We start from the raw sequence: 22678 nt of genomic DNA on the forward strand, positions 1-22678 counted from the left end.
CTGCTCCTGAGCATAGTGACCTACAGACCTAAGTTCCCAAGCTTTCAATCCAGCAAAGCACTCACATTTTAATATATCAGGATTTCTGAAGAACTTCAGAGATACAGATGAACTAGAAGCAGTTTGGACAGGAAAAATGAGAAGGACTGCTCAGAAGCAACCAGCCCTTTTCTGTTCTGGTACATATAAAAAGTAAATTCTGATGGTATTTCAGTACTTCAGAGTATGATCTTCCAAAGATTCGGTTAATTTTATCATGGATGGTGTACTTTTATTTGCATCAAGGACAGCGTTTAAAATCCAATCTAGATAATATTTGCCCAGTTAGTGCAAAAAAATTAAGTACTTTGCAGTGACCTTGAACACATTGACAGAATCCCTGCATTTTTTTTTTTGTTTGTTTGTTTTTTTTTTAAGATCAGCCATTAGGATATATCATTGATCAGCTAGCTTATTCATTACTGACCTTTCTTTAAGTTACAGTTATGCCAAAATAAGAGTAGATCTACAGAAGAGGCCCATTCTGAATTCAAAGACACAATTTCCATAGTTTAAATTTGCACACTAATGAAAGTCATGTTGAGTTTTTTAAAACTGCATCTTTAATTAAGAAAACAGGTAGACCAAGAAGATGTGAAGCAACCTTTATAGGAGCACCTTTCCTGAAGACTTTTTGCCATCACTTAAAGTACATACATTTCTTCACTATCATCTGTTGCATAAACTCCCATTATACACCATCTGCCAGCTATAACAGCGGCCTATCATAAAACCTGATTAAATATACTTGGATTGGGGAAGACAACATCTAGGCAATGAAGATCATTGGTAGTCAGCAAAACGTACCACTGGAGAAAGCTGCCACTAACCTTCCTGGTGTTACTCCAGAACTGTATTATTTGAACAACTTCAAATAACAATTTTACACAAGAATTATCTTTGGAGATGTTAATAAATGCACCATTGCTAACTGTCTACCTATTTAAATTCCTCTTAACTCTTCAAAGATATTTGTGTCTTTTATTGCCTCCCCTGCATGCATTTGTCTGACATTCAACAATAATCTCATTTAACTTCATTTCATCTTAAATGTTTGTTAAATTAGGTTATTAATAATTTTATCTATTAATTGATTAATATTATTGGCTCCCATGTTTGATGGCAAACAAGATTTCTTCCTTATGCCATACATTCACAAAGAGAAAAATCATGTATAACAATTAGGGGTTTTTTTAATTACAAATCTACATATTTTACACCAGCAATTGCTTCAAAAGATATGGTCCGTCTTGCACCAGGGTTTAAATGATTGCATACAGCACATTAACAATCTTTAGCTCTTCTCAGAAAAGTCATTCCTACTATTCCATTAGACTCATTCGTTCATTTGTGTTTGATTTTTGACTTACTGAAATTCTGAAGGAGAGCAGAAGAAAGCTGCTTTTCATAGCTCAAGTAAAGACACAGAAAAAGGAAGCAGCATAATCAAGAACAACGGTAGCCTTCTTTTGAGACCTTCTTATTATAATAACGTTTTGAAGAAAAGGAGACTGATAATTATTCAACACCACCCTTTAAAACGATGAACAATGCGAAAATAACAAAACAGTTTTCACCCTGTATTAAGACAAATTAATTTTAGCACATTTCAGTGTGTTTAATTTAGTTACAATGTATTTCTCTTAAAAGGATATGATGTTGTTAAGAGAATATTTATATATTTTTAAAAATTTATTTAACTTCCCCTAACTGCTGACCAGAATAGTCACACATAATACTTTTGGTTTTTTCTCCTTTCCACTCCTCCTCATATATATTTTTGGGTTTTTTCGTTTATTGAATCGACCACTAGCAATTACACAGCAGAGGACAGAGTAGAGAGCAAACAAAACATTCAGGACTTACCGTTTACACAGATTTCAAAAGATTTGCAAAGGTCATCCTCAAACAGGCAGCCTAAAAACGCAATAGAAAAGTAAAAATTAATACAGGTTTCAAACTGTGGATAAATAGTGCAGACTGAAGACCTCTCAGGCTGTTAAAAGCTCACCAAGAGTCAGGCCTTAGGAATCTAAATTGAGCAGCACAGAAATTCAAGAACATGAAACAGGTCTGGTTAGCACATCTTATTAACTGGTTACATCCAGAATAACCCTTGATGTTTTTCTTCACCCTCATTCCTCTACTGAGAATTCAGTTTTCTCCATGCACAGGTCTCATTTAGTAATCTGAGGTTTAGTAATTTGAGGAACTTCATGTTATCTTAATTTTGAATATATTATTATACCACAGCATGGTAATACTGCAACACATTACAAAAATATACACCAAGAAATCAGGTATTTCCCCAAGATATTTCTACTGCAATGAGACAAGCCTAGGAAAAGGTATTGATTCCTAGGTAGATGAGGAAATTACTCAAACTAGGCTTGGATTTAGTAACTGCAATAATAGACCATGCCTAGACCCTCAGGGGCACTAACTCTTTGGAGAAAGGCTTAGAAATTAAGCTGTCCATACCAACACTGTGATACTTCCACAGAAAGCTGACAAATCGGCACAGACCTATGAAAAATATCCCAGGATTTTTAATCCATTTAAAGCAGGAAATTTGTTCCAAAACATGCTACTTTACAGGCCCCTCCTACACAAGCCCCACTCCTCACCCTAGAAACTGCATCCAGGTTGACAGTCCCAGCTCACCCACTTACACATCTTCACAGATGAAGTAAATTATTCTGTTCCCCTGTTGCTTTTATCACCTAACCAGCTAATGAGACACTAGTTATTAACCCCTTTAGCTTCAAATAAAATGAACTCCTGGTGACATTTGTGGGGGCACGAGAGAAGTGGACAGGATACACTTGTGCTCTGGTCACTCCACACCAGGGGACAGGGACAAGGACCAAGTACAGAAGCAGTGTGAAATAGTGTGCTATTGTTAAGAGCATGCACTCTGTCAACCCAACCAGTAGTTTCTTTATTGTGTTTTCTAAAAAAGATAAAAAGCCAGGACAAAATAAGCTCCAAGGAATGAGGCTGTATTTTGAATACAGAAACTGCCATATTGTCACAATTAAGCCTCTCTGGAAAGTACCCTAAGTTTATAAATGGACACGGGGAGTTACAGAAGTTAAGCAGACTTGAGCAGTTTCACACTACACATCAAAAAAACCAGCCAGGAACTTCAACACTTCTTAACACAGGAGCAAATTCTCTCTCCCCAGCCATGTCTATCTCCACAGAAGTACAGAGTACAAGCATCTGTATTCAGAGTCAAATGGATTAAGAAGGCTATTCTTATTACAAAACAAAACAACCACCCAAAATCTGAAATGCTTAAGACTCTCTGTCTATGAATTACCTGAGTCCTAATCCTACTAAAAGAAAAGTTATGGGGGATACAGCGAGTTACATATGCCTGCATAGCCTTTCAGCAGGTAACTGTATTAGCACATCATTAAGCCTGAACTAATACACTGCGTCTCTCAGCAGGATTTATTAGCACAGCGGTAGGTCTGAGCTAAGCAAGCACTTCTACATGAACCAAGTCTCATGGAACACCAGCAGAGCCCTTTTATTATCCCACACCTGCCTGCAACAGCCACATACAAGTAACTTTAAGCAGATAATGAAAGCCTATAATATGCACACCAATAAAAGTGTTCTCTCATCCTGTAACCTATGCACCAATAAACTGTGGATACACATTTAGTAGTTTTTGAAAGGTAAAGGAAGTTTTAGGCCAGGAAAGGCTTCTTCAAGCTGAGTATGGCAGAACAGCAGGCATCTACACAATCCACAAACTCTAGTTTGTGACTTTTTTGTTGCGATAGGTATAATTTTGCTCCAGACAAGTTACTGGGACAGCTGTTTGACCTAAAACACTATCTGAGAACTCACTAAGGATATCCACTTGCATCCTTGGTGCCAACCCAGCAAAGCAGAAGGATGCCTTAACTATATATTGACTCATAAAGAATATAAGGCAAGAACAATGATAGGCAGTAGCCAAAACACATCAGCACAGGGCATACAGCGCAAGAGGAGCACTAATTAAAAGCATAGTAATGATCACTTCAAAAAAGGAATGCTTGCAGAAAAAAAAAAAAAGAAGGTAAAAGACTTCAAGTGCTAGTATAAACAAGACAAATGAAAGATATACTTTAACATTCCTGTTTTCAGAAATTTGAAGTTCTCTCTTCTAAAAGAAAAGTTTTTATGGTTAGGAAAAATCCCTGGTTAAAACTCTCTGCCTTGTTTTCCTGAGAGAGCAAAAAGGGCTAAAACCAGAAGCCTGAAATGGCCATGGCCAATGAAGGGCTGTAGAAGGTGCCCGGTGATAGAGGGAAAACAGGCAGGTTTGCAGTTGATTTCCCATCCTGCAGCAGCTGTGCTATAGATCCAAAAGGCATCAGATGAGAAGTTTCAACCAGGAATGTTTCTAGTGGAGTTACACATGAAAATAATGACTGGTTCACCCAGACCCTACTGATTTTGAAACACATCAGAGCTGGGATTACAGCCACCTGCTAGAGGTAGGTCATTCTATAACATACTGATAGTCTCAGAAGCAGAAAAATCCAGACAGAAGATGAGTAAGTTCAGGTACAAAGAAATAAACAGCCAGACTACCTCTGTACAGAACTCTGATTGAAATGCGCTCTGATTTTCTTGGTACATTTTGCTTTATCCCCCAATATATTTTCCATTAAAAGCACAAAAGAAAACTGATTTTATCATGCTTAGTATCTCTTTCAGTAGTTGGTTATTTGATGCTCACTGCAGCAAGGCATCTGATGCAGTTAGCCTTGGAAATTTATCTTGGAGAGCAAATTAATAAAGTCAATGCATGGCAGACTAGATCCATTTCTGTTTACTCTAAACTAGGCAATGACCTCTGAAACTCCTTGAAAAATATTTTGTTTCAAGTTATTTATTGCTAGGGCTGATCATTATGCTTATTTCACCAAACCAGTCAATATGTTAATTTAACTACTCATTTATCTTTTGTTGTTATTTGCTGTGACATTAAGGAGCATCATATTTCATTTTAAATATCATCTACCTACTAATAGTAATGGTGGTAATAAGTCACCACTGAATAGCAAAGTGGTACTGTCTCCAAAACACACTTCATTCAGTTCATGCCTTATAGGATCAAAATTACATTTCATTTTCTATCAAACAAACCCCTTACCAGACATCATCTCCCAAAACATAAACTGTTGATGCACCACCTTCAAACCCCACATCCCCGATCTTACTTCATATACCATCCCTGAAATAACTAATTCTCCATATAACTATTCAAGCAGCTGACGGAGACTAAAACTGAACAGGTACACATACATTGCTTTGCTTAATCTAGATTTAAACACAGGTTTCTTACTTGCATCAAAGATTTGCCTCTTCACTAACACTTGTACGGTCCCCGCATCTCAGTAGTAACAAAGGCAGCTGGAGCAATGACTTGTGCACAGGTGCACCAGCACCCACAAGAAGTTCAGCTGACCCACATAACCATAGCACACAGGTCTATGCTGTGCATCTCATAGTACAGGAAGAACAGTTCCCTGACACATATTGGGGCTATTTAAAATCCAGTTAGCACTGCAGTAAGGATTGCCCCGTATACTTGGATAGCTTTGTGCTTTTGTCACATTCTTAGGTGTAAGGGTTTGCAAAGGTGTGGTATATGCCCATTAACTCCTACTCATGTAAATCATGTGCTTGTAAACTATCTTCTTGATAAATTACCACAGTGAATTCCAGAAGAATATACACAAGTAAAGTTCACTACAGGTCAAAAAAGTCCAGGCTGTGTAATATAAACCAATACAGTGAACTTCCATACACCAAGGTAAGCACGTCCCTTAGAGAGAAGCCAAGAATAATAAATAAATACCTAACTTTATCCCTTCTTCCAAACACAGACTTCAGTAGCCTGCAGTTCTATTAAGTTGTGTCAGGTACAAGGACTGTTTGTATTGAACAAACTTTTATATACACAAAATTTCTTCAGGTTTTTTTTTTTTTTGAAGAACTATGACTGCTTAGAATAGAGGCAGGTATCTATGCTACATATTACAATTCATTTACAAGTATATTCTTTACTAGCCAGGAGAGTAGATTCCATAGGGCTTCTCAAAATCTTCTACCTCCTTTTCTTCTCCCAGTACCCTACATCTCCAGTACTGTCTCTCAGACAATTAGCACAACATAATCACAAAATTTTTCACTTCCTCCTTTCATCAGGTATACAACTGTTCTGCTTTCCCAAAAACAAAATAGGAAAGCTTAAACCACACTGGAATATACTGTTTGGATTTATAAGGGGTGCCTCTGAAGGTTATGACAGTCAAGGCACCAGACGAAGTCACCTGAACTTCATCTAGAAAAAGCCATAGTAATTCACTTATCAGGAAAATAATTTTTACCAATCCACCAATCGGTCAGATTGTATTGTGTTGATTCCTCCGTTCCTTCCCCAGTTAACCAACCCATGATAACCTTACATTAAACATTCCTTCTAAGAATACCCAAAATCTTTAAGCATTTTTACTAACCAAGATGAAAAACAGGCTGTAGTCCCTCTCTGTCAAAATTAGCTTACAATCATCAAAACAAGAAAACAAACAATAGACAAGAACAGCTAAGTGCTTCCTATACTTATCAATCAGAAATTGAGAAAATACAAACCTCCTAAATCCCTTCTGCTCTTGGGAGTTCTCTACCTCTTTCTTTCATGCTTTTCATTTAATTGCCAAGTAACCAAGTGGTGCCTCTTCACATTTGCAGACCATAGCAACCTCACCACATCACACAGTTTTAGCCAATGTGGCTTTCTTTAATAAGAGTATACCAACAACCATTAGCATTTTTAATAGTCTAGAATAAAAGCTCACTCCACATTTAACTGCTTCTTTCAGATTTAGTTGTTACCTGGTATGGAGACCTTGAAGGGTAAGTACTGCTGAACACACTGAGAGAAACAACAAAAGGAAACACCTGGGTGTGCCAACACTGGGCATGCCTGATGGGTCTTGTTGGGCCTTCAACACCACCTGTGAATGACTCTAAATAGAGAGCATCTGTTTATTTTCCTATAGTAAAATTAAGAAATATGGTTCAAGGATGATATTTTAAAAGTGCTCAGCTCACACAACTGGGCTAGTTCTAACTAACTGGAAAAAAATCAAGAGCGTGCATAACAGCAATAAGGAATGATAAAATTAACTGATTGGTAGGAAAGATCAAACTGTTTTTATGCAGAAGACTGAATGGAGAAGTCCTCTGATTGAGAGACACATTCTTCTCACTAATAGAGGTAAAAGAAAACTTTGTTCATTCTGCTAAAGCTGTGATCTATCCAACGTATCCTTGTCTGCCTGTCATGCATATATACATAACAAGTGTAGAATTACATAAAATTGCAGGTACAGCTGGGTAAAATGTACTTTAAGCTGACCATGGATTTTAAACTGAGTTCCTTTTGGTTTCCTGCTCTGTGGTTCTATAGGTGCCTTAGGTGTATGTACACGTGTAATGTGGATATTACTCAAATCCTATCAGTTGTATGTGAAAAATCAACTACTATTTCTTTAGTTTTATTTTGGCATTCACTTTGTTAATAAATTTGGATATTCCCTGGCCCTAGTTCTTAAATTTTCATTTTTATCCTTTTTTTCTTTCTTACTTTTTGTTCCAAACTTTTCCATTCTGTTTCTGAGAAGTATTTTTTCTAACTCCCACCCATTCTCTTCTACTCTCCAAGAAACCATTCTTCCACCACCAGAATGCAGTTGCCCCTTTCTGTCTCTCCCAAGTGTAGGCATGCCGTACTCAGGCACTACCCTTCCTAGCCATGCCCTCTCCTTTCACTCATGCAGGTAAATGGCAGGTCTGTTGCCTTTTTATCGCTATTGATTGCTGGCAATTTCTGGATCTCTCATCTCACTCACTTCCACAGGTACCCTCCACTTCCCTTCTTTTAGCACACTTAACCATTCCTCATCTTCCTCCCTTCTGGTGTGTTGACTAGGAAAGAGCTAAAGAGACAGGAGGTAAGAGAGGGGCAGAATTTGTTCTGTCTTGCTTTCTCTATTCAGAGCTTTACAGGAGTGGAGTAGGTTCCCTTTTTCTCAATAGGTTCTCAGGATATCCAGAATATTCTTCATTGAGAAAGGCATTTTGTCAAGACTTCAGAACTTTTGGATGGTTTTTCAACTCCTTAAAACAGTAGTTTCACTATGAATGAAAATTAAATAATTTGGTCAAAAACAATATTAGAACACATAATCCTAAAGAAGCTCTTTCTCCCAAGAGAGAAAGTGAGAAAAATATGACAGCACAATAAATACTGACCTTTGACTTTCTTCCTTTGCTCCACCTCTTATGTTTTTTTGAATATAATAGGTGCCTGATGTTTTTGCAATACTGTAATCTCTCAAGAGCAGGTTTTTTTCTTTTCAATTGTGTGCCTGTACAAAGCCTAGTACAATGAAGCACTGATCCCTGATGGGGAATGCAGACCTTACTGTAATCCAAATTAACAGCCATAAAGATGACAAAAGAAATCCCTGCAGTGTTTAACTGGACGGCTGTGCAATCTCTTACATGAAAATTTTCCACAGAAAAGTAAGGAAAGATTTCCCATAAGTGTTACCGTATGGTGTTAACACTTCCTCATCTCGGAATTACTCCTTGTTTCAATCATTTTTCATACACACTAATTTTGTATATTGAAATATGACCCTAGCCAGAATGATTCACCATAGAATAGTGTTGTCATTCAAAAAGGGAAAATGGCACTACTAAACTTATAGCTAAGATTTGCCCCTGAAGCCTCGATGACAGTCTATATTAATGCTTCAATTACCTTCTTTATATCACTTGCCCTTCAACATGTATGGATTGACGCGCTACATAGGCAAAATAGTACAAAAATGACGTGATGTATGATACTGTTTCTTACCATGTATGGGAGGTACTTTGTCCTTTCTGCATTTAGAAAAAAAATGATTAGATTTTTTTTTTTGCATGTAATTAGTCCTGAGCCTGTCCTCCACTAAAGAAAGGAATTGCTTTTGGTGAAAATACTATTAACTTATCTGATTACTAATGCCATGATTGTGGTGATGTAGGGCTTTTCTTCTGAGGAGCACTGAGGAAAGGTCACTACTAAGAATAATGGAAGATGCGAGCCATAATAATAGTTCATGAGGCGAAGAGACAGGGAAAGGTCATCACTGGAAAAGCTCCAGAACAGCACTTCCGTTTCCCAAGGACTCAGAAAGAACATGGCATTTCATGGGCTGATACAGGCAATGTGTATTTTGGTGTCCCTTTTTGTCATTTCTTCACAGTGAATATTAAAAGAACTTGCATCGTATAATACTCCTGGCAAACAAGTACCTCCACTAGTACTTAGTTACATTGAACACTAACGTGCTCCCCATTTAAATGAAAAAATTTGCAGATAAACCCATTATTGGAGTACAAAAAGAATAGCATTTAAAAACTAAGATTAAAATTATTACTTCTTAGGATCAAAACTGAGATCATACCATTAACTGTGGCAGGAGGGGTCAAATCTGATTTTGCTCAAGGAACTCAGCCCCAAACAAAAGACCTTTGCTGTGTTGGTAGCCCATATTTGGACAAAATTAAGATCTCTACAATACAAAATGTATGATCAGTTTCTTCAAAATTAGAAAGTGTGAATTGAAGTGCTCACAACCGGCATAAAAAATATAAAGATCCAGACCAGGCCTTTAATAACTTCATTTCAATACCTTCTACTGGTCCCCAGTTGCTAAAATTAATTTCCTTAATGGGCAGTAAACTGAAATCACCCAACACCCACTCAAATCGCAACTGTGACCTAAGCAAAAATTTTTTTGCACCTAGCAGAGAATTTGAGGGCTGAACACCGTTTATTCTAAATTAATAATTCCACTTTGCTGTTTAAATATATCAACAAGCAGCCTGAAATTATTCCCCTGCTGTTGCCTGTATAAAATGCTTCCCCACAAAACCTATCGGCAGCAAGTCCTTCTCATATTTCTCGTAGAAGAAAGATATTAAAAAATGGGGCTTATATAGAGCAGAGTATGATCTTACCAGCAAAGCCTTCCTCAGTATTCTTGCACATAGACCAGCAAACGTTGCAGTTCAGCGGCCTCTGTCATATCTATGCTGTGAAAGAACTACTGTCATCATTATATCTGTCAACCTCGTTTTACCCATCAGTAACTGCCAGTCTATTCCTGTATACTTGTTTTGCAAAACTGCAGAATGGAGTGAATTCTAAGTCCTAACTGTAACATAATTCTAGCCTTCTTCCTCAGTCAGGGTTAAGACAAGCTGGGTCAAAGAAGAAATGAACCATTAGCCAGAGTAAATAAGAACTACCTGTCTGGGTGTTATGTGCTTTGGAAGATAGTTCTTTCAGATAAAATTTTCCAAAACACTTACATGATAAAGAAGCTTATGTCCCATCATCTGAAGCTAATCAGTCTCTGAGATGCCCATTCAGTGACAGTGAATGCACATTCAGATGCACATTCAGTGACATTTTAAAAAAATAATTCTTTAAAGTCACGCCTCATGTTTTGGGAAAACTCCCATTATTCACATAATCAAAGAAAGGAAAAGAGATGTTTATCATTTTCCTCTAATGAGCACCAAAATTTTGTCTTCATTATTTGTCAGAAAATCTTATGAGTATCTGCTTGGTGCTTGAAAAAACATAACTGGAATTCACAGCAATTCTTATCCAGTTATATTGCCTCCAAAAGTAAGTAATTGCCCAATATTCAGGGGTAATGTGCCTCTCCCAACACTGCCCCGGAAGGACTTCAAAAGCAGAAACAATTTTTTGCAGAAGACCTCTTCGGAATGATTGGCTTTGCTGTTCTGTTTTATTCAGAAAAGAGTACAACATCTTTTAACCGATGATGCTTGTGTTCACAACTGCAGTATGGCCAGTACCTGTTGCATATGATCCTATTTGAGCTGGGTAAATTATCATGTGGACTTGGCAAAAACAACTTGGGAAAGAAGAAAAAAAAAGAGAATCGTATAACTCATTGGAGTCTGAAGTGCAAGGGGATAGTCCACAGTCATTTACCGCAGGAAAGTAATTCTAATCTAGACAACAACACATGGGTTTGGGAGCTACACTTAACAGATGAGCTCCAAATATGGAGACAGGACCCAACTAGTACTCTAAATCTGTTTATTTCTGCATATTCACATTGAGGCCTGCTAGACATTGAAAACACTTAAAATTGTTATTATTCGGAGTCTGGAAAAACAGCTTCATACATTTATGGTGCAATTTTGAATCACATGATAATGTTTACTTAAAGTGCCAAAATCACCTAAGTTCATCTCATGAAAGAGACACTACTATATACGCATTGTAATTTCTTTAATAAAGAGTTTAAACAGTCCAGAGTTGTCCACATTAATTATTCATGTGTTGGAGGAAAATAATGAAAGTCAATGCAGAAAACCATAGTCTCTTCAAGTTCTTGAAGGAAAAAAGAATAATATTAGGTAAAATTCAATGGACTGTGGCACCAAGATTTATCCATCTAATTTACCCTGGGAATTTGAATTGCAAATGAAGCTGCAGCATCCTCTAGCATGGGACAGAGCTATGAGAAGTAGGTCATACAAGGATATTGGTAGTACATCAAAGTTAACGGTACTTAGCGAAGATGCCTAAAACTCTTCCCTTTCCACAGAAAAGTAAAAGAATCTTACAAATATTTATGTACTAGAAGTTTTTTTAAAGCTACCAAGAACTCAGATGTTCCAATCAATACAAATTATCTCTTGACGTATAATCAATGTGCAGCACCACGTGACTTTGTTCAAGTCCTGTTGGACTTGTAGTATATGTAACCACGTACGTGGGCATCACTCCCCTTCCTTGTCTGGGATTGATGTTGAGGAGCAGACTTAGGACAATACTTTGTTATGCTGATAAAGAATCAAGTCTATCCTGTATTGATTCAAAACTCATTCCAGATGGTAGTTTAAATTCATTACAGAGTAAAATGATCTGCTTCTCTTACTTTTGTGAAATCACACCAATTTCAAAGAAAATCTGGAACTGAGAGTGAATGGTCCTAATTTTGACCAGTAATTGTGCTCTAATTACTCCTGACTCACCCTGATGTATCTGAGGCTGGCATTAGAGCCAGCTGTCCCAGAATACATTATGCCGTTGTCTCCGTGAAGTAGCTTCGCCTGCCTTGTGATACCAGTGAGATGGTTTTTTCCCCAGGCTGGCTGTTAAGAGGCAGGCACGTAACGACACATATCAGAGAAGTAGTTAGGAAAAAGACTAATGATTAAAGCAATTTGGGGAGGAAGCCAAGAAAATTAGAGATAATTCTGAAACATGACAAATATGATGCATGCAGAGTAGCACCAGAATTCATGTTCTGGTTCCTTCCTAAAAAGTACACAAAAGACAACTTTTCACTCTCTAGAAGAAAAAGATCATTAGAAGACTAAACTTCCCAGATTCTAGAAGTTCAAGTAAATATAAAGTTCCTTTAAACAACAAGGAAAAACTGCCTTTGAGAAAATTCACTTGTTTAGGAAAAAAAATCTGAAGCCTGGATGCCTTCAGGAGTTTATATTAAGAGTAGCCAAAAGTCATTACTATATTATAGCCATATAGTCACCAGCTCTCATTAACTTACCATCTAACACCTATTGATTTTGATGGCATTGAAGTGTCTGAGCAGCTTTGTGAATTAGGGCCCAAATGCCTACTTTTTTTTGTTCATGTTTATTAACTTTGTTATTTTTCCTCTCTAAATGATAAGCTCCAAAGTGTCTGTGCAAAACTTGCACAGTAGGAGGAAAAGTTTTAGAACTTTTGTTGAACAGATAAGAAAAAGATGTCAACAAGCAGTTGACGTTGCATGACCCTGAATATCTGAATATGATAAAGAGAAGATACCAAGCTATTTATAAGCCAGACCTACTAGCAAGGTTACCAGACTACAATCCAGCAGACTGGAATTCTAGTCTTGGTCCTGATTTTTGCTGCTGGCAAATCATTTCACCACGACTTTCCCTCTGCTATTTTGTGTGTCTTGTTTAGTTAAGTGCTAAAATGTATGATTGTCGTCATGTGTTTGTAAGTGGTTTGCAAAACAGAGATCCGGTCAAGTTTGGAGTTTTAATGATCTTTGCAGTAAAAATAATAATCTTTGTATGCCTGCCTTTAACTTCTCCACATCTCACAGAACTGTTTTGAACCTTAAAGAAAAGGAAGTAGCTGCATAAAGGTACTGGGGAGGGAGCATGCAGTACAATGCAGACAAGCGTTTCCTGAGGAGTGTGGTTTTTAATGGTGATTTAAGTAAAGCCAGTGCCCTCTACCTCTTCTCAAAAAAAAAAGCCACTGAACTCTACAGTAGATGAGCTTTTGAGTTTATATTCCCTGAGAAGCAGGGTGGGGTGGTGGCAGGGGACAAGAATTCTAGTTAGGGCCCTGCAGTGGCCAAGTGTCAGACAGGGAAGGAGACCTCCAAGCCTTAGATGACAGGTTATACAAATTTCTGTATGGCTTCAGGAGCACTGTCTGTCATTCTTTCTTGGCTTGTTATACAGATATAGAGAATGAAGACGGATGGAGAAGCTTAAAAACTTGGAAACAGTAAGAGGTAGCAACTTAGAAGAAAACACTGGAGAGAGCGCCACGGTTTAAGAGAGGAAATAGTAAACACTTCACTATGCAATAAGTGAAGAAAAAGAATGTACAAGAAAAGAGGAAATGGGAGGAAATAAGAGAGTCTGAGAAGCGAAGTGAAGGAGAATAACCTTCACAAAAATGTCTGTAATGCACGACGAATTAAAAGTGATAAGAAGTCCAATGTACAGAGATAAGCCAGTGGCAGAGATAAGAACAGACCTGAGTTTTCCTGATAGCATGTTACACTGACTTTACAGGAGTGCTGCCTTGGGATTTCAGAGAGTTTAGCAGAAGGGGGCTTTCATTTCTTGGAGGCATCCTGAGAACAGAAGTTGTTTTACAATAATTCCATTGACAGTTTGCAAGCCTATTCCAAAGTTTCATTAATTCAAGACTGGATTTTATTTTTTTCCTCCAAAAATGCTTGGTGATAATATTTCATGAAGTTCCAGACATGAGTCTTCAATCTACAGTTGACTGTAGGTTGACTGGCATTTGCATAATTCTGTGAGACATGATATTCAATGAGGTTTAGAATCAGTCTGGCACCTCATATGGGAGCCTTCTTAAGAATTCTTAAATTATTTTAATGAACCAGTATTATTCAAAAAAATATTTTTTTCCTTCAGGATTTGAACTTCAGCCAAATCACTAAGCCATAATCTTTAAAAGTATTCTTGGAGACTTTCTATTTGATGAATACCTTACAAATCTAATTTTGCGTTGTTTCTGAATGTAATACTCTGCAGACAGCAAAAAACAATGTGTATGCAACGTTTTCTACATCAATATAGTGTTTACAAAAAATCCTAATTATAAGACTGTTTTAAAAAAAGGCAGAAAAACTCAACAAGTAAATCACCCAAACAAAACAAATCTTGTGACCTTTATCCTCTGTTCTACAAACTAATACATCATGCAGCAGAAGTACAAGAACAAGAACATTAAAATTATGCCCAAATGAGTAAATGATCTTCTTTTTTTTTTACAGTGCAACCTCATTTGAACTGTTCTTTCAAACCAACGTGGGATTGCAACAAGAATGTCTGAAAGCTCTGAAATTGTTTCAGAAAAGGTATGTCAAAAAATGCAAAATGTGGAAGAGTGATGTGCTATTACACACTAGTCTATACAAGGAAACAATATGCAGCTACTTTTCTTCATTTAGCTTTGCTGAGAATAAAGCTTAACTATCAATTCACATCAAGTACCAGCCTGTTTGAGAAGGTGGCTTCAGTTTCCTGTAGACAGTTGAAGAGCATCAGGTCAAAGACCAGAACACCAATCACTGCATCTACAGTTCTCTTCCTTTTGTATAATTTGTTGCAATGTTTTCACTGAAGGGCACATGCGAAAACAGGACAAAAACGGCGTTCACAGATTATGAGCTGTATTGTTATTCTGCTGTTGAAAACATGCACAGGCAGCCTCTTGGCTGGAACTTGGTTCAGGATAGCCTCAGGATTTTTACAGCTAAGAGGTTTTGTCTATCAATTCAACTTCCCTTTAGCTATTAACATAATGTCAGAACAACTTAAAAAAAAAATCTGCTTTGCACCACTTCCTGTTTAATCACCACAAACAGCTTTAACAGTTTTACATAGCTAAAAACATGAAGTTGACGTGTACGTCCAATGAAAAAATGATCCTCCAAGTGGCCCAAGTCTGCTGGAGTATTACATCAGAGTAACCCAGCTCTTCATCCTCCCAATTTAAACAGAGCGTGAGGACAGGGCACAGCTGTGATGGAATGGGAAAGGGCTGCTCGTGGCTGACAGTGTGTGACCGTACCTGCATCCTCCCTATCTCCCAGAAATTCCTTACCTTCCTTATACTCAGCAGCTCTGTCCATTGACATCTGATGATATAATACCATGCAATTTATGTAACACAGCGTTAAAGGTAGAACACACATACATAATTTCTACACATTTACTCTTGCTTTTAGTTGTAATGCTTTATTTACAAAGATATAGCAGTGTCTGCACACTTTCAAAAGAGCAACTGGGTAATAGAGCCTTTTATCACTCCACAACTCCCAAGCCTTTACCTGCACTGTCAATAAAACCTCTAGAGAAGCGATTCCCTTGTCATTGTTCTTTGACAACGCTATACCAGCCACTACCTTTCCGGATGTGTGAACACCTTTATTGCTACTATTAGTCTAGCGTATAACTACAGAATGCTAACAGCCAGCCACAGAAAAGATTACCCAGTCTTCCTTCCTTTTACAATCCACACAGCATTTACATTCCCAGATGGATAACTGATTCTATACCCTGAAGAAGTTTAAAAAAACAAAAGTGAAATATATCAGAAGGAAAAACTTACTAGTTCATTACTTCATAGAAGCTTTTTTAATAGAATTTTTACTAAAATATCCGAAGAGATTTAAGGTGACTCACAAATGCCTAAAAATACGGAAGCTATTTTTCTCCTGTGTGTTTTTTCCTTTATGATGAAGGGAAGCTAAAAGTACTTTGCTTTTGTTTGTTGTTTTCTGCTTAGTTTCACTTTTTGTAAGAATAATAACATACATTGTTTTTCCTTGAGAAGCTCCTGAATGCACACCACCTGTATCAGCAGGAGGCATGGCAGACAAAAAGCACAACCACACGGTTGCAATTACATATCAAAGATGACTGCTAATCTTACTAACTGCTATACGTTAGCTCTCCCTCTTTCAATCAGTGCCATCCACTTTGCATAACAGAATCAATGTTTGTCTTTGAAAACTACAGGTATATATCTGTGTTACACATGCATGACTATACATATATTAAACATGTATATATTATACATTTATTATATATGTAGAGATTATTATTATTATTATTATTATTATTATTATTATTGTAAAAGAGGGGTGAAATTTGTTGCCAAAACATTGGCATCTAGTCCCATTTGAGATGTCACAGACTAAGATACCGACACAGCACTGAGAGATATGGTACAGAACTCATGGGAGACTCAGTCCTTTCTGTAGTGTTAGGGAGGTTAGGCAGAATACCCACAGCACCTGAAACAACACAAGGTGCCCTTCCCCTTCTTTACACAACTGAATCCAGCCTTGTTTTCTAAAACAATTTAGGTAAGCCATGCCATAAAAGTCCTATTCCTGCCAACGGGTCTTTCAGGTTTCTCTGTAGTGGTAAATGTCAACTGTCCAAGCACTGCAACTACTTGAGATGAAACCTCTTTACTGTCTTTGAGATATAAAAAACCAAAAGTCTAGTTCTTCACAACTGCTAATTTTGTTGAGACTCAACCATCTGAATACCTTTGAAATATACCGATTCAGAGGATGCAAGGACTCAAAAGGAAGGAAGAACTAAAAGGGAGACACTGTACACTGTATTTAACTTCTCCACACTGTATTTAACTTCTCCACACTGTATTTAACTTCTCCGTGAGGTTTTAAGCTTTGTTAAATCATAGAATCATAGAATGGTTTGGGTTGGAGGGACCTTTAGAGGTCATCTAGCCCAACCCCCCCACAGTGAGCAGGGACACCTTCAACTAGATCAGATTGCTCAGAGCCCCAGCCAGCCTGACCTTGAAAGTTTCCAGGGATGGGGCATCTGCCGCCTCTCTGGGCAACCTGGGCCAGTGTTTCACCGTCCTCATTGTAAAAAACTTGTTCCTTATATCTGGTCTGAATTTACCTTCTTTCAGTTTAAAACCATTACCCCTTGTCCTATCATAACAGACCCTAATAAAGAGTCTGTCCCCATCATTTTACATTTTCCCCAAACCACCAGTGCTCATTCTTTGTGGAGGGGCGTCACCAAACCCTCTCGATGCTGCCTGCTCTCTTAGATGCCAGTATTAGTTTACAGCAAACCAGGAAACCTTGTGCTAAGCCCCCATGGAGAGGCCCAAACAGTTTGTCATATCAAATAACCCTGTGGGGAAGAGGCTGCAGGCTTTCCCATCAGTGGTGACCTCTCTGGGGACACCCTTTGTCACAGACCCTCTTCCCTTTGTCACAGGGCTCTTCCCAAAGCCGGAATCATGGTGAAGGAGTCACCCCTGGGCATCAGGACCCACCTCCCACCGCCCTAGGGCTGCCAACCCTCCTCTACAACTGCTTGCAGCCAGAGAGGACAGGGCAGAGACAGTAATTCAATCTGAAATGTCTTCCCTGAAAAGAGCTCCGAAACATCCTAATAACCATGCATAGGAGCAAGCAGTTTGGAAAGGGCATGTCTCTACTTGATACTAGTTCTGTTGGCATTGTATCCTTGGCTTGCCTGCTCTTATGTGCCTCTTTTTCCAGTGTTGCAGGTGGTCATACTTCCACAATATAGAACACAACTATTGCCAAGGGTATAACCTTGTTCCTGGTATAGGCACCGACAAAACTTCACTGCTTTTTGAAATAAAAAGTCTGGATTCTAAATGTTCAGGACAGGAATAGGGGTTAAAGCAGACTGGAAAAGTGCTCTGGCTGCATTACAGAAGAGATACTGTTCCTCAACTAAACAAGGAATAGAAAAGTGAATCAACCTTTCTCTCTACTTGAAAAAGAAGGAAAAATATGCTTTCCCTTCCCTATATTTTGCTTTAGTTGCACAGAATGCCTTCTGTTATTTATAAGCAACTCTGTGAATCAGAATTAACAACACACTGAAAAGCACACAATTTTGCCTGGAAATATTACAGTAGACATAGAGGCCTAGCACAAGAGAAAGTAGGCCCACCTTGGCTTTTAAAGAAGGTAAGAAACAGCTAAATAACTTTGCATTATATTTTTAGGATACATTCCTAAGAATTCTTGAAATTATCTAAATATTGGTAAATATTCTTAGAAAAAAGAAGTCTAAAACATTAAGATTTTCCATGGAGACCTAAGGCTCGGAGATGCAGTCACCATGCTGGGTCACTGCCACATAGTGAAAGACAAGTTTGTGTGATGAAAACAAACCTAATGGGTTTATTTTTAAATACAAGCATTTCATAATGAATATTCAGCAAGACAGCTGCAGCACAAAAGTTGTTCACTGAGCATAGCCAGGAATGGTTTCAAATAATCATTGCATACATTAAAAAATCCAGAACATTCCTCATAGGTCTCCCTCTATCCTATATATTTGGGATTATATTTTTTTGTTGCGTGTGTTATGTATAACAGTATTTAAAAGGAAGTTCAGAAAACTAACAAAACAGCCCCTCTGGAAGCACTAGGATTTTTGAGTCTAGAAATATTCATCTGCCAACTTAAAAATGTTCATCTGTGGAAGTAAGGCAATGGTTTTGAAACTTCAGCTTGTTTTTTTTTTCTACTTTCATCTCAGTGGGAAGGTAGAATCTCATCCTGTGCTTCTGTGGCCAATGTTACAGCTGAAATTGTTTTAACATAATTTACCCTACTTTATGCGGGCTGCTTAAAGAACAGTAGGGTAAAGGAAATTAACACTTCAATCTTCCTTGCATTACTATTTAATCACTGTAAAATCATGGGTTAATAAACTAGTCTGCAGAGAAGACTGTCATCAAACACACACACACACACACACACACACACTCACAAAAGATAAAATAATTAAACTACAACCTTCTGGGCAGCACCTACAACCCTCAAAACAGGATGGATGGCTTCGTAATTGTTTATGATAAGGCACTGATATTCAGTATTTCTCCCATCTCTAAAGTTGATTTAACTGTACACATAGCGGTGAAATTTTGCCACCTTAAAATCAATGGCAGGCTCACACTTGTTGCAACTGGCTCCGAGAATGTTATTCTACAGATTTATACTACTGATCAGAACCTAAAATTTCATTGCCAGATATGCTGAATAGGTATGATAGAATAACAAATAGCATACTTTCAGACCATATCTAGGCTGGTAGTAATCAAGCTTACAAAATTATGAGATGTCATTCATACAAAATTTCTAGACGTTTTTCTTTTCAAAACATAAACTTCCATATCACTTACTGAATTATGCATTCTGCACAGAACATTAAGAAGCTCTAATACTGTGTAACACAGAAAGTAGGCATGAAACTGGAGATTCTAGTTATCTAAAACTATCTTAGTTCAGAAGGTTAATTTTTAGTTAGACAAGTGAGAGATTCATTCTCTATTTCTGTGCCCCACTGCATCTGAATCCCTGAATGATCTCTGCAGAAAAAGTGTGAAGGAGCAAAAATGTAAGACTATTTCAAGTCTATCTCAAGTATTGTAGGAGTTTGACAGTATTTCATTTTCAACATATGCTAAAATACCGTGGGATGACTTTATAGCTTCTGCAGCTTCATGCAGATAAATATGGCTAGATAGGATCTGGATGTTTCATGCAGACAGAAAGATGGAAGGAACAGCACCAGCAGGTTACTTTCTGCAGTAAGGTCCTTATAGAGAACAGCAACGTATGAGCCCTCTGTAACTAGTTATAGCAGCTGGAATCCAAGCACAAAGAAACAGAGACCACATCCAAGCTCATTTGCCCGGTTCACAAAGAAAAGCTACACAGGATCTGAGTTGTACTTTACTGTAGTAGGCTAGTTCACTTGGGGCCAATACCTCAAATATTGGTGGATGACTGATTTATGATGACTAACTGAAGAAGTTTCATTTTTAATGGAAATTATTCAAAGCCAGGAGAAATAATGAGAAAGGCACAAAGAATAAATTGCTGTTATGTGACCCAGTTCAAGCTTAACTCTCTAATGCTATTCCTGCACAGTGAACTCTCTGCTCCCATTTTGTTTCCTGTTCTGCTCTGCAGAAGGCAGCACTGTCAACCATATCCAGCTGAGACCTTTTCAATTTCCATACTCCAAGGGCTCTTTTATGTCTCCTCAGCTCAGCAGAAGGAAACACAGGCAGCAGAAGATGGAATGTTTTTCTTCCCCTTTTATGACAGCTGCCATTTGGCCAACTGAGGTGGCACCAATAGCACAATAAAATCACCAGCATGAAACTTAATGCATCCCACAACAGCATGCAAATTTTAAGAACATCAGGCTGGCCATTTGCATCAGGGGAGCTCTGCCTGGCCCTGGATTCTGGCTCTGAAAGTGGTCATCAGCAGATGTGCAGGGAGAACGCATCAGAAAACTTTCCCAGTGTGAGGCAACACACTCTTTAAAAACTTAGGCTGTATCTGGACTGTGAAGTCTGAGAAGTATCAATTCCCCTTCAGAGCTAATTCATTCTTTTGGCTTCCATGACACTTCTCAAAGCCCTTGTGACAGGCAGGTAAATAAATATTATCTACCTTTAAGGGGCAGAGGACAGAGGAAAATGTGTTATATGATGTGTGCCAGATGTCAGGAAAAGTAAGCAATTAACAGTCCTAGCAGTGGTCTGCATGCTACTTGTGTGTAACTTTTTGTCTTAAAGATCTTACAGTCTAGACAGATGGCATAGAGTACTCCAGCAGAACAGAAAAAGTGTCTAGCCTGACAACTGGTAAAGCGTTTTTTTTTTTTCGGTTTTTTTTTTTTATATACAGGAGTGGTGACTCTCTTTTCTTCTTCTATTTTAATGCATTTGGCCTTACGGTTCCTAATATCTAATACAACCCTGTTAGACCAAATGCTTCCCTGTTTTTCTCTTTCTCAGTACATTACCTTTCCTGCATATAATAGTAAAACAATTTTTTTTTTTTAGTCATCAGCAAAAGACAAACTACTTTACAGGCCAGAAAGCATTACCATCTTCATTACAGTCCAACTAGATCATCAGGAAAGTGAAGATGATATTATTTTCCTAATCTTCAGTCATAAAATAAGTGTAAAAGATTCAAACACTGGGATTTAGGCTAGGCTGCAAATCAGGTTTCAGTGCATTTACTCTTTCTACCTTTGAATAGCAATTTTTACTTTCAGTAAAGCCAGAGATAGACTTCTGGGATCTAAACACCGTGGACATTTAGGTAGTGTAGGATATTTTGTGTTCATATATGGAAAGTTATGCAAACATGCACAGATTTTATCCAACTAACAGCATTTTTCATGCTAATGAAATTTTCTTCCTTTATGCACCAAACAATATTTTAAACTCGAGTGTTTTAAAAAAAATATTTTTATTATTTCATTTATCCAAGCAGTAATGTGTATCCGAAGGAAAACACAAATGCTATGGTTCATATATTAGAGTTTTACTGTTCTTTGAGCTACTGTAAAGTTTCTGACTTTTCCTTTCCAGTGGGCAAATACATGAATGTATACATCTAATTAAAACATTTGAAAGGACTTGACACAGTTTTCCCAAGAACATGAATCTTCTGGGAAGAACAAAATTTGCAGAGTTTAAGCCCTAGAGATGAAACTTTTGGAAATGTATTAGCATGTGATAAAAGGGGGCAAGAACCAAAACTTTTTATATTCAGTACATAACCTGTGCCACCTGCTCTCCTATAAAAGTTCTCAGTTTGCTTCTGCATTGCTTCACAAGTTTTATGTGAGTAGGATCTTTTTAATACATCTGAGGATTAATTAATACTGGCAGTTTATATATAAAACATAACATGTAGTATTTATAATTGTGCTCCAGAGGTCTAACACTTTTTGAAAAGACAATTTTTCGTAGAAAACAGCACAGTGCACCTAACCGTAGTAGTACTGAAGAAAAATGCCAAGGGGTATGATAGTTGCCTGCAGTTGCTCATGTTGCTTGTGTTCAGCTTTCCACATGATAGTAAATTACAACTATAACTGTAACCTTCAATGCAATTTACATATGGATTTAGAAAAAAGACACATAATTATCAGAATGATATATTTCCAGCTAAGCAATAAAATAGCATGTCTTCATTAACCATAGATTTGCTCAATAGAATTCAGAATTGCAAATGAAACCAATAATCATTATATTTTATTACAGCAAGCAAGTCTTCCACTTTGGAAAAGGAATAAAAGATGTTTGCAACTGGTGCTCTTCACAATACTCACAACAGCCTCCCTCAGCATGCACCTCTCGTTGATGGCAAAAAAATAA

General features: G+C 37.6%; 1 protein-coding gene across 3 annotated transcripts in view; it reads right to left on the bottom strand.

Moving 5' to 3' along the window:
* PTPRN2 (protein tyrosine phosphatase receptor type N2) overlaps nt 1-22678 on the bottom strand; it is a 670936-nt gene that overhangs the window by 599737 nt on the left and 48521 nt on the right. For all 3 annotated transcript variants that reach the window (XM_075082381.1, XM_075082380.1, XM_075082379.1), the window contains exon 2: nt 1906-1956. In XM_075082381.1, coding sequence (XP_074938482.1) covers nt 1906-1956 — 51 coding nt within the window. The remainder of the gene's footprint in view (nt 1-1905; nt 1957-22678) is intronic.

The sequence above is a fragment of the Phalacrocorax aristotelis genome, chromosome 2, assembly GCF_949628215.1.
Source record: "Phalacrocorax aristotelis chromosome 2, bGulAri2.1, whole genome shotgun sequence".
Taxonomy (NCBI): domain Eukaryota; kingdom Metazoa; phylum Chordata; class Aves; order Suliformes; family Phalacrocoracidae; genus Phalacrocorax; species Phalacrocorax aristotelis.